The sequence below is a fragment of the Taudactylus pleione genome, unplaced genomic scaffold (assembly GCF_031769625.1).
Source record: "Taudactylus pleione unplaced genomic scaffold, aTauple2 ptg000169l, whole genome shotgun sequence".
In the NCBI taxonomy this organism is placed as follows: domain Eukaryota; kingdom Metazoa; phylum Chordata; class Amphibia; order Anura; family Myobatrachidae; genus Taudactylus; species Taudactylus pleione.
In genome coordinates this window covers 59,532-72,414 of record NW_028284571.1, presented here as the reverse complement: position 1 = coordinate 72,414, position 12,883 = coordinate 59,532, and the positions used below count along the sequence as shown (strand labels likewise).

General features: G+C 44.1%; 1 protein-coding gene across 2 annotated transcripts in view; it reads left to right on the top strand.

The window, feature by feature from the left end:
• Nucleotides 1-12,434, top strand: part of CORIN (corin, serine peptidase) — a 387,855-nt gene extending 375,421 nt beyond the window's left edge. For both annotated transcript variants that reach the window (XM_088475236.1, XM_088475237.1), the window contains exons 21-22: nt 4,271-4,398; nt 9,310-12,434. In XM_088475236.1, the coding sequence (XP_088331362.1) occupies nt 4,271-4,398; nt 9,310-9,492 (311 nt within the window). In that variant the 3' untranslated portion in view covers nt 9,493-12,434. The remainder of the gene's footprint in view (nt 1-4,270; nt 4,399-9,309) is intronic.
• Nucleotides 12,435-12,883: the final 449 nt, after the last annotated feature.

Sequence of the window (12,883 nt, the reverse complement as noted above, 5' to 3'; positions counted from 1 at the left end):
GAAACAGTTTGGTCAGGGCAGCAGAGAGAGACAATGAAGGAGAGTCGTGTAGTCGCCGGCCTCCTGGTCACCCACAGCTTTTGCGAGCGGCCAGGTGATGGTCGCGTCCATCGGGGCTTGCGACGAGGCCCTTGTGGTAGGGTCTCGTTTCCGCAAGCCCCAGTGAGCTTCCTGCTCTAAATAGAGCAGGAAGCTCACCACTGACATCACTGGTGATGTCAGTTGTGCCTCCCACGAACGGTAGGCGTTCCTTCGGGAACACCTCCGTTTGTGTAGCCACCCGGCCCGCCTCCAAAATGGGGCGAGCTGTTAATCACAATCGACAGCCACCCCATTTTGGTGCGAGACCCGTAGCAACAGAGCGCCCATCGCTGGCCAGGTCTCGCACATGCGCACGCTGGAGTCAGCGCATGCGCAGGGGGCAAACATCGAACCACTTGCGAGCGCATAGCGCTTGTGTGCCGGTCTGGATTAGCCCCACAGTGTCAATAGACTCAAGGTTCCGCATATTCATGGTAGCCTTGGGAGGCAGAGGTGGAGAAGGAGTGTTAGATAAGTTAAAAGAAAGAAGATGATGGTCAGAGAGAGGAAATGGGGAATTGGAGAAATCCGAAATATCACAACAGTAAGTGAAGACCAGATTAGGTGAGTGTCCACTCAAAGGCAGTGGGAACACCACCACCCTGCTGACCCCCAGGACAGGGGGCATGATAGAAGGTGAGGCAACCAGAGGGGATAGCAGCAGGAGAAGTAATGTCTGAAGGGAAAAAACAGGATTCCGCAATGCATAAGAGATTCAGGGAGCTGGAGATGAAGAGGTCATGGGTATGGACCAGTTTATTACAGACAGATCTGGCATTCCAGAGGGCACAGGAGAGAGGAACACAGTTAAGGGGCGAGATGTTAATGAGATTATCAGGGTTGCTGTAGCATGGAGGTGAGATTAATTTGGAGGACAGAGATGAAGAGAGTGTAGTGATGGTACAGGCTCCTGGGCAAGAAGGAAAAAGGCTGGTGGTGGTCAAGGAGGGAGTTTAATGTTACTTGAATGGAGGTGAGGAGATGTGACAGGGAGAGAGGGGAGGGAGCAGGGCTTAGTGGTCGGAATAGCACAACTTTGGCGAGAGAGAAGAGCTTCAAAATGGAGGAAGTGGAGAGGTGGGAGGGAAGCAGATGGGTGATAGGATACAGAGGAGAGAGGGAGAGGAGGAAGTGGAGGGGAAAGGATAGGAAAAGGTGGTAAAATAAAGGATTATGGGGGAGATGTATAAAGGGGAGATATGGGGAAGAAGTGGAATCAGTGCATGTTATGTATGCTGATACCATTTCTCCCCCATGTATTATTGAAGGGCCTAGTGTTACATGACGGGCGTTATGTCATTATCAGCGCTGCTATCTACAAGATAGCAGCACTGATGTGCAGGGCAGAACGGTCAGTGGCACTGACCATTCCGACAGCTGCAGCTATCGATAGCGACAGCTGCAACTGTCATTGCCCTTCCACCACAGCAGGGGCAGCACTGTCCCTGCTGTGATTACTGGCGGCTCCGGGGGCAGCACGCAAGATCTTGCAATGCGTGCGAGATCCCGCACATGCCCAGTGGGGCCGGCCAGGGGAAGGGAGCCAGTGAGACACTAGGCTGATGTGCTGTGTGCTCAGGCAGGGAGTGATGTAGTCAGAGATGTTTAGAAAAACTAAAAGCAGTCAAGAAAACCAAGCAAAGTGGTAACATCCCACAGTGTCCAAGCAGGGAGTTCACTATGGCGTGTCCAGGATATGCAGGGAGTTCACTATGGAGTGTCCAGGATATGCAGGGAGTTCACTATGGAGTGTCCAGGATATGCAGGGAGTTCACTATGGCGTGTCCAGGATATGCAGGGAGTTCACTATGGCGTGTCCAGGATATGCAGGGAGTTCACTATGGCGTGTCCAGGATATGCAGGGAGTTCACTATGGAGTGTCCAGGATATGCATGGAGTTCACTATGGCGTGTCCAGGATATGCAGGGAGTTCACTATGGCGTGTCCAGGATATGCAGGGAGTTCACTATGGAGTGTCCAGGATATGCAGGGAGTTCACTATGGAGTGTCCAGGATATGCAGGGAGTTCACTATGGAGTGTCCAGGATATGCAGGGAGTTCACTATGGAGTGTCCAGGATATGCAGGGAGCATGAGGCAGAGAGTCACGTAATTCACAGTAGTTTGATTTAAAAAAAAAAAATAATAACAATCCTGTCGGTTGACAGAACTCCTTCAGTTTTCCTAGTGTTTTACTACAGTGTAACTCTGAACGCTTAGGGGGTAAATTTACTAAAGTGATAGTTTTTAGAAGTGAGTTTTAAAAGTGATGTTGCCTATAGCAACCTATCAGATTATAGCTATTATCTTCTAGAGGGTGCTAGTTAAATGTTAAGTAGAATCTGATTGGTTGCTATGGGCAACATCACTTTTAAAACTCACTTCTAAAAACTCTCACTTTAGTAAATTTACCCCAAGACTAAAAACACTATGCAACCAAACCGGTTTGCAGCTTAGCAATTGCTCTTATTATTGATGTGTAAAGTTAGCAGAATGTCTTATAACATCATTATTATTCTTTGTATCATTGTTGAAATAATTTTGAGTACAATTTTATGATATTGGTGCCGCCCTGTATCTGGTGCCAACTATACCCAGCACTGGGACGTTCCATTGTCTCCCCACTCTGTTCTATGCTGCTGCCCTGCTGAACAATCAAGGATGTTAGTCATTGTTACATACTTCCCAGCATTGCAACAATGGGAGCCACAGGGTACCCACAAACTCCCACCACTCCTGCACTTACAACAACTGTCGCTAACCCCTTGCAGCTTTGTAGCCAAGGGCGTCAAGAGGGAGTAGGGACTGATGAGGGGTCCCGGGTCCGCTGCCCCTCCCTCACCGCTGCTGTGGAACCAGGGAGGCTGCTGACGCTGATCAGCAGCAGCAGTCTCCTCTGCCTGTGCAGTCGGGGAGCGATAACACTAATTGTGCCAGGGATTTACCCCTGGCTGAGGGCACATGGCGCAGCAAATTCATTTTTTTTTCTTTTAAGGAGGTGTGGCCATGCCTACATTCATTAGGTCACGCCCCCTATTTTTTACCCAGCTCACTATGGCCCTGTATGTAGCATAGTCTTCTTGTCTACTTTTCACTGGAGAAATTTGAAACTGAGGTGTGCAAAGCAGTGGAGGTGATTTAATGTGGCTCCCATATAATTAACAAGTACCTAATTTTGTTTTGGTTAGATTTGTGATTCGGTATTGTATGGTCATTGTAAATAGATTAACAAGCAGGTTTTGTTTTATCTTTTAAATATAGGACAGCATCTTATTATTAAATTATAAACTATACCCTATTTACCCTATCTGTACAGTATATATCTAAAGCCTTTCTAATGAAGCATCCTCAGAATTCCTCTATTTGTTATTGTTGCTTTTCCTTTATTATACTTCTGGACTGATGTCATGAATTTGCAGCAATAATATGACAATATTTATATTGGTGTGGTCTCACAACTCATTTTTCCTGTACACTACGTTGACTGATGTAATCTTCTAATTCACTTTTTGAGGAATGTTATCTGAGTGACATTTGAAGTTTGATATTTACCACTTAATCCGGTTGCTTTTTGATCTATGATCATTTTACCCTTTCATTGAGTTATAAAATATCACTTTGGGGTTCATTCAGCTAAGGACGGAATTGCAAAGCTGCGCGCAGACAGCTTTGCAGTTTCATCCTTGCTAATATGTAAATGCAGCAGGAGGTGTATGATGCCCCCTGATGCATTTCCGATCCCAGCACTGCAACCGAGGTCACAGGCTGGGATTACCATCGCAACCATCGGTCGTTATGGTGGACGGCACCGGGCTGCTGGCCATCTTAGTAAACTGAGGCTTACTCAGGCTGGCCGGCTTAGATAGCCAGGAAACTGCGTCTGTAGACACAGTCCCTGGCCTTGCCACTCCCGGAAAACATGGCCGACAAACCCCCCATTTCCGGGAACACCGGAACGCATAGAAGGGTCTCCGTACGATCACGCAGAACCTGTTCTGCGCATTCGCAGAATGGCTCCTGCGCACGAGCAGATTCATGATAATCGGGAATCTGCGTTCAGCATTGCACGCTGAATCAGGCCCTCTGTAGCGGCATGTATACTGTTTACATGAATGTTTCAAAATAGTTGCAAACTATAATTTGCTTAAATATAGTTTACTTTGTTTTTTGACATTTTTTTTTTCCTTCAGTGCCATTTAAATTGCAGGAAGGAGAAGTTCGCATTATATCCTTAGAGCACTGTCGGTCATATTTTGACACCATAACATCCAGGATGATTTGTGCTGGTTATGAATCTGGGACAGTAGATTCTTGTATGGTAAGTATTGCTAGTATTCTTTTGTGTTAGTTGTTTAGTCCAAAGAACTATCTTAGTTAAACTAGAAGAGTCAAATGTAAACTACCATAATTTAAATCCAGAATTGTGTGAAATATTGTTATACTAGCATAATACATTACTGTTTAATATTGTTGATTTTTTTCTATTTATTCTCACCAACCCTAAGAGAGAATTGTGTCATGACATATGTTATTAACACATTTTAAAGTAGTATATACCAGATAAAATTTAATGAATAAAGTTCTAACAGCTGAGGGGGCCAATTGCAATAAGCCAATCATATTTGCCTAACTATTGCTGCTGATCACCATCATCAGTGCCTACAGTGTCCAAGTCACACCTGTCTAACTAGAAGCACAGGCGGTGTAATGGTTAACATTACTGCCTCACAGCACTGAGGTTGTGGGAGCCCTAACTGTGTGGAGTTTGTATATTCTCCCTGTGCTCAGGGCCGGTGCTAGGTTTCTTGGCACCCTAGGCAAACACAGCCTACTCCCCCGCCCTCCCATAAGCCACCCTAAACTCATTCTAAGGAGGTCACGTAATTGTATAGAACTATTAAAATGTATATAATGATAAAAAAAAAAAGTATGAAATAGAGGCTATGGAAGTTATTTTGAAAAAAAATGGTTCAGTTACAATCTATTTATCCTTTGAAAGACATGAATATTCTCCTATAGCAATTATAGATTATGGAGGACACATAGGAGGCCTATGCAAAGTACTGTGTTATATACACAGTGAGCCAGCGTCTGATCCTGTATACGTGTACAGCACAGAAGTGAATAAAGCAGCTGGATATGGTGAAAACATCATATAGTGTACTGGCATCTAGGGCTCTATTTATTAACATTATTTTTACTAAAATAAAGTGAAAAAGGGTCTTTTCACACCCTTTTCACATTATTTTAGTATCACCTAAAGTTACTAAAGGGCAATTGGAGTAGAATTCGTAAAATTCTACTCCAAGCCCTAATTATCACTTATTTTTAGTAATCAGATCGCATTTCCCATAATTGTAATGGGAAATGCGATCTGTGTGCAAGTTACTAAAAATAATTTGTGAAAAAATACCGGGGAAAGTCCTGTGATAATAACGCCACCTGGAGGTGGCGCTATCCAGGGTCTCCCCCCGGTTACCGGACTCCTGCTCTGCTCTAAAAGGCAGAGTAGAGCCCAGAGCCGGCCCCAGTGATCAGCTGTGTGGTCTAAATAGACTGACAGGGTCCCAGTGCAGGATGGGAGATCAGCTGACTGGAGTCACGGAGGACATCACCGGAGTTAAGTGTAAATAACAGAGGGGGGGGGGGTCGCGATTGCAGGGGATGGGGCTTAACGGTGGGGGCGATGCTTAGCGGGGCCGGTTGGCGCATACGCGGGCACTTGTCATGGTACTTATTGCGAAAATACTGTGATAAGTGTGCGGAGGGGATTCGCAGGGACAGAGTTTTATCGCAAGCTCTGTCCCTGCAAGGGATTTTTAGTAAATACCTGTGATATTGGCTGAATTCGCAATGCGTATTCAGTCGGTAATATCACACTACAATCTGCATTCCATATGCGGATTGTAGTAAATGGAGCCCCTAGTGTGAGTGTCTAGAAGTATATAGAGTTGAAGCACCGGCCAGGGAGAGACAGGATAGTCAGGTAGCAGAAGGGAATAGTCCTGCTGCTATCACTGTTGGGGGAGACGTTCACTGTGGGGGTGGATGCTGCAGGGGCAGAATGGGAACCGGTCATTTCATCATGCAGGATATTTGCTATTCAGTTAGGTGCGTGTTTTTTTCTATTTTGAGCGCCGGGAGTTTTCTATTTTCTTCTCGCCTCCAGAGCAAGTGTGATTTTTTTTCCCGGCTGCACCCCCCCTGAGGACTAATTAAGCAACTGGAAGTTTCCATTTTGCTTAATTAGCCCTTAATTACTCACCTTCCGAAGTTCTGTCTTCTGCATCCAGTGTCGGGACCCGGTCTCCTGCAGCACCGGTGAGTATGTAGTGTGAGTGTGTATGAGTATGAGTTAGTGTGTTTGTGACCCCCGGTGTATGTGTACCCCCCCCCCCCCCCCCCCACAATGGACGCTGGGAGAACTACATCTCTCAGCAGCCCTTGCCCCTCCCAACAGCCCCAGGAGCCTCACGGCAGCCCCCTCTCCACTGAGAAGATAAAGGGGAGGCCACTGGGAGCCGCAGAGACCACCGGAGACCCCTGGGCAGGTAAGTACAGAATTTTTTATTTATTTATTTTTTGCGCGGCACAGGGTTTTCATAGCTAAAAACCCCACGACCACTTTTTTTTAATTGGATACCCGTGGTAATCCAAAATTGGGTGGGAGGTTTTTTCCTCACTAAAACCTCGCGCCCAATTGGATATGCCCCTAAGAGATGGTAAATTGAAATGTCCAATGTTTCAGTTTTCTTCAAATTCTTACTTTAAATACCTAGATATCACCCACACTGAGACTGGTGCTGCTGGGGAACCTACAGTACACATGGTTGCTGCTTAGGCACTTAAGGCAAGAATTTGGAAGGTGCTCTATATACGGTATTAAAATAAAGCCAAAACAACTATAATGTCTTTCACACGAGTTGGAAATAAATATTGTCATTAATTTAGTTATCTATAAGTTGTATATTTTCTTCTTTATCAGGTAATAAGTACAATCATCAGCCTTTGTTAACTTACTCTTTAGAATATTGACAGGTTCTTTCCATTAATTGAGCTAATTTGCAAACATGTCTCAGAACAGCAGCATTTATATTCATGCATTGCGTGCAGTACATGTTATACAGACAAATTAGATTATTCCTGAGCAACAGAGATGGTAAAGGTAATTTATGCGTCTATTACTCCGCCATACAGTGTCTCCATGTCCGCATGTCGGCTGATGAAGTTGCCTTTAGAATGTAAAGATCTGTCTAGGTTTGTGTAATTGTAGCTTCAGCTGAGAATGTCACTGTAAAGTCAGCGCTCAGATTACTAACACCCCTTTTCTTTACTCAAAATGTTTTTGTTGTTCTCCTGAAATCCCGCTTGGTCTAGCCTAATTTCTGTCTTAAATTTGCCATGTGAGTGATAGAACATTGGGGCTGCCTTAATTACATGCCTCACTTCAGTGTACTGTAGGGTTTTATTACATTTGTCAATTAAATGTGTCCAATCCAATAAAAAGTATAGGATATGTGACAATACAGACAACACCTTAGTACCCATGTAAGTCCCTTTGCTGGAAAGAAAATGTTCTGTAACTGTCCCTGTAATACAAGGAGTTCCCCCTTCTCCATCACAAATCTCATTAAAAGTCTCTTCCTACAAAACGTGTGTTGTATGTGGGGTACGTTAGTGCACTTAGGGTCTCATCGAGCTTGGTTCGCAAGTCTACGGACGCACGCACCCAGTCGATGTTTGCAGCCACTACCTTCGGGTATGCGAATGCAGCGATACGCAGACCCATAGAGAAATGATTGACAGGAAGTCCCGTTTGGGGGTGGAGAGGGGAGGTTGACGGTGAAACGCAGGCGTGCGTGCGCGTTTGAATGCCGTTGCATGGGCATGCATAATTAAGCCCCAATGACGGCATACGCAGCCAGAGGTCTAGATGGTGACAGGAAGTTTTGCTGTCTGTGAGTCAGGGTCAGCTCAACCACAACTGTATGTATGGGTCCGGTGTTACCACTGATTTGAGGATGTATGTAATGGGAAGTGGGCAGCTTTATACAGTGGTGGGCGTCTTGGTATAGTGCTGCAATCGCATTAATTTGCATAGTTTCGCAGCGGCCAGGTGTGTGCTTACGCAGACTGGTGATCTGTGCTGTACCAGGCCCATAGCACACACTGAACTGCATCCGATTCACCCAGGTCCTCTCCATGGGGCCTATTTATCATACCTTAAAATTCGATTGAGGTAATTAGGTTTAGAACTCGCATGGAGTTCTGCCTAATTACAGGAGGAATTCATAATTCCTCCTCTCTATAACTATCTATTCCAAAACGCTGTAATTTTTGCAATGGCAGCTTTTTGGGAAATAGATAGTTTTCCCTGCCTGCCCTAACTTACCGCAGCTTTAATCTGTGCTGTGCATGCGCTGTTACATTTGTAAACCCAGCGCATGCACAGCACTACTTACAGCTGCGGTAATTTTGTGTACCCCCCCTCCCTCCTCTGCTCACCTCCCCCCCGTCCCCGCACTTACCTGCCCACGCAGCACCCTCCGGCTCCGATGTCTGGTCTAACACGTGGTCTCCCAGCAGACCACAGTACAGTTTAGAAAAAAAAAAAACATTTTTTTTTTCTAAACTTTGTGTTCTGCTGGAAGAACACAGTGTGCGAGCAACCACCGAAACCAGAGGAGGGAACAGAGCGCCGGAGGGAGCTGTGGGGGACCTGTCCAACTGGAAGCAGGTAAGTGTCACCTGCTATTCGCCACCTCACAGTGGCGAAGAGTAACAGCATCAAATTCCGAACATACATAATTTTCGGAGTTTGATGAATACCAGAATTTCCATATCCCCATACTAATGTATGGGGAGTGTGGAAATTAATGCAGGGGGACTTAACCAGGAGATATCAGTGATATCTCCTGTGCCAAGTGTGTTCATGAATACTAAAATAACGTTATTTAAGGAAAATGTCCTTAAAAATGTTATTTTAGTGTTGATGAATAGGCCCCCCAATGAGATACAAAATGTTGCACCCTACATATGCCATTAGCCATGCACTTCCCAGTAAAACCAAGTGCACTCACACAAAACAGGCAACAGATGTACAAAGCAACATTTGTGCTACTCACTCATAAATGACGTTTATTGCTGTGGACAAAGCTATCAGGAGTAAATGTCACAGGTAATGGCTTTGCAACGCCAGTGTTTAACCCACTTCATTGTATTCTTGCAGGGAGACAGCGGAGGCCCTCTGGTCTGTGAGCAGTCACAGGGACAATGGACATTGTTCGGTCTGACATCCTGGGGATCTGTATGTTTTTCCAAGGTTCTAGGACCCGGCGTCTATAGTAATGTGTCACATTTTGTGGAATGGATTGAAAGACAAATATACATTCACAGCTTTTTACTCGGCTAACGACCCAGACACCTAATATAACAAAAAGATTCACCTATAAGGAAGAAGACTAGAAGGAAAACGCCTTAGCCTCCATGGAGGTTTCATGTGTGCAGATATTTGTTGTGTGTACCAATGAAAATTATATATATTTTTGTTTTTCAAAATTATGGTATTTTAGTCAAAAATGTAGGGATTTTTGTACATATCGGTACACAGTTTTGTTGAGCATTCCTAAAATGACATGGTATATCAGGAAATATATTTTACTGTTGTTTCTAGGTTCAGGTTGAATGGATAAGATGTGCTTGACGTGTCCATTTTATATAGGCTTTAGGTCGACTGTAAATTATCTTAATTTGCAACACATACAGCATTTTACATGCAAGTATTGGCCAAGGTATTGTAGAGCGTGAAATGGTTTGCTGGTCATCAAGGGGGGAGGAGGAGGAATATAATTAGGAGTGAGTTTGTTGAGCTCCTGGAATGAGTGCCCAGTGCTATTTAATTGCCCACGCTGTAACCCTGCGACTAGCGGAATTCTGCTCACATCCTCCTGAGCTGTGCACAAAATCTGCGCTATATAGTGCCGCGGGGCAGCATCATGTGCAGTAACAGTGTCACTCCTTGCACTCAAGTTGAAAAATGCAGTTTACAAAAACTAAGCCATGGGTATTAGTCACAGTAAACTGCATCCCCCAACTTAAGCCCTGGGCGCAATACAGGCAAATAAATAGTTCCAGAAACTCATCTGGTGAGTTTAACAAACTTGCCCTGAATTGAATTCCCCCTCCAAGTTTTAACCCATATAATATTTTAAATATAGAATGGCTTGGTATATTATATGACACTGTTTTTTTTATTCATCCGTAACCCACCTAAGGTTTCTTTTTTAGCTGTTGCTGTACGTCCGCTTCCTGCTCTACATCTCCTTTAAACAATCAATTATTGTAAAGTTTTGACATATACTGAATGCATCACTCATATTTTACTAGTCGCCAAGTATGAAAAGGAGATAAAGAATAAAGTACAATAGAAAGTTGTAAGTGTTCATTACAGTAGATGAGTTACTCTACGTAAAAGTTTAAACTCATTATAAATAAAAGTAGCCTACATATAAGGAGTTCTGTCAGTTTAGTAATGATCTCGTTTGATCTTTTCCTTAGAGCTACAGTAGCAAGAACCTTTTTATGCTAATGCTGCTATAGTGCTTGCCGAATCTGAGGTTTGCCCATTCTCTCCAACATAAAATATTAGTATGATAAAAGGGTATATGTACTAAGAACACAAAATAGATAAATAAACTAGAAAAAAAGCAAAATATTGGATACAAACTGGCTAATCTAAAAATCAGTTTCTGACACTGTCAGGCTCAGTGGGAATAGGCAAAATGCCTTACAGATATGATATAATTATTATTTATTGCAATATTTTAACATTGGGGTATAAAATAATCAGTAAATGGCATTACATCAGGCTGGGTGCCACTGTTTAAATGATCACACATCAATTTATTCTGACTTGCGCTATTTTAAGGAACTAAAAGGTCTGATTCAGAAATGTACATTCATCCGTGGATGAACGCACACCTTCTGATGGTTTGGGGTCTGCGCCAGGCAAGGACCCATTATGCGCATGTGAAGAACGGATCCTGCGATTGTATTCGCAAACCCCCCCAAGCCACAGCATGATTGACATACTGCAGCGTTTGGGGGGCGTGCCTGGTCACCGTTCCACAAAACGGGTGTCACCCCCGTTTTCCATGATTGACGAGGCCAGGGTCTGGGTCGTTGGACGCAGATTCTTGGCCTCTTGCATGACCAGGCACCGGCCAGGCTGCTGGAAGTTTAAGCTCCCGCAGCCTGACCGAAGGAGCAACTGTCGCGACCATCGGTTGCAATGGTCGCGATGGTGGTCACAGTGCTGGGATCGCAAATGCAGCAAGGAGGTGTCGTACAACTCCTTCTACATTTGCACCTGAGATGGACGGATTTGCACAGCCGCTTGTGTGCAGCTCTGCAAATCCGTCCATCTCTGGATCGGGCCCTAAGATTGCTGTCACTGTATATATTGGGGGTATGCTACAAGTGGCCCTCCAGCTGCTGTGGAACTACACATCCCCGCATGCCCTGCCACAGTTTTAGCATGTACGAATAGCGAATTAGTGGCAAAACATGCTGGGATGTGTAATTCCACAGCAGCTAGAGCTCCGCATGTTGTATACCCCTGGTATAAAGAGATTACAGAAGCAGACATTGGCGGAAGTAGTATTTCAGAAACAGCTAAGTGGGTGCAGGTTATTTGACAGTGGCTGTTATAGTTATGAGCTTACCATAGGGAGAGAACTGTAGCGGTTACAGGGGGTGTGAGGGCATGGGACTTGGCAGGAAGGTGGTGACTGGGATGCCTATCCATTTCTCACTCCACTCTTATGAGCAAGTTGTAACTGAAATCCAAGACAGGAATTCACAGTGATCGATTTATTACAATATACTTATATTGGAGGATTAGAGAGACCAAAGCACATTATACAGGCAGATTATTCTGAGTGGCTCTGAGCTCAGAAGGGGCATGGTTTTGGTTGCCAAGACTTCAGTTGGCAAATACAATAAAACATGGGCTTTAATGATTACAAGCAGTATTGCTGAATGAGCAAGCACTCAAACGCTGTATATTACCTATAAGCCATATTCCAAACATCATCGATATACATTATGAATATGGAATGTGTACAATGTGGCCAGCAGAAAGGACCTGTCACTTTTCTCAATACGCTGAATACGTCCCACAACTCTATAGGAAGACTGGCACCTATGCTTTTTATTAGTGGTCTGTAAATAAAGAGATATATAGATTTCTAGTAATGTCTGTGCTGTTCCTTTAAAGTGTATCTTTCTTTGTTATATGATTTTATTTCACTTATAAATATCGATGTTCACATAGGATAGTATAAGATTTCTAAGTATGTAAGAGTCTCAATATTAAACATTATATACAGTATTAACTGGTATTGACGTGTACCGCCATCATCATCATCATCTCGTAGGGATGTGTTGATTATAGGAGTGTCTTAAATACAGAAACAAGGAATATTGTGATGGCAGATGCAGACCAGGGTCCATCTAATCAGTCTATTTTACCTATGACCATGCTTTACTGGTGGTTTCCCTCCCATTACATCCACTGGGAGTTGGCCCAATCATCAACTATTCTTTGGGTTTCCTAAAGAAGGACAGAAGAAAATAGGGTCTACCCTCTACTCAAAGCACATTGGAAGGTGTCTTCATGATCTTAATGTTTGTGTCACCATTTTATATATTATATAGTGGGGACTCTGGCATGATGCAGGAAATATCAGCAGTAGAATAAGGGATTTACTAATGATACCACTTTCAGACAGAAAATTGCAAAA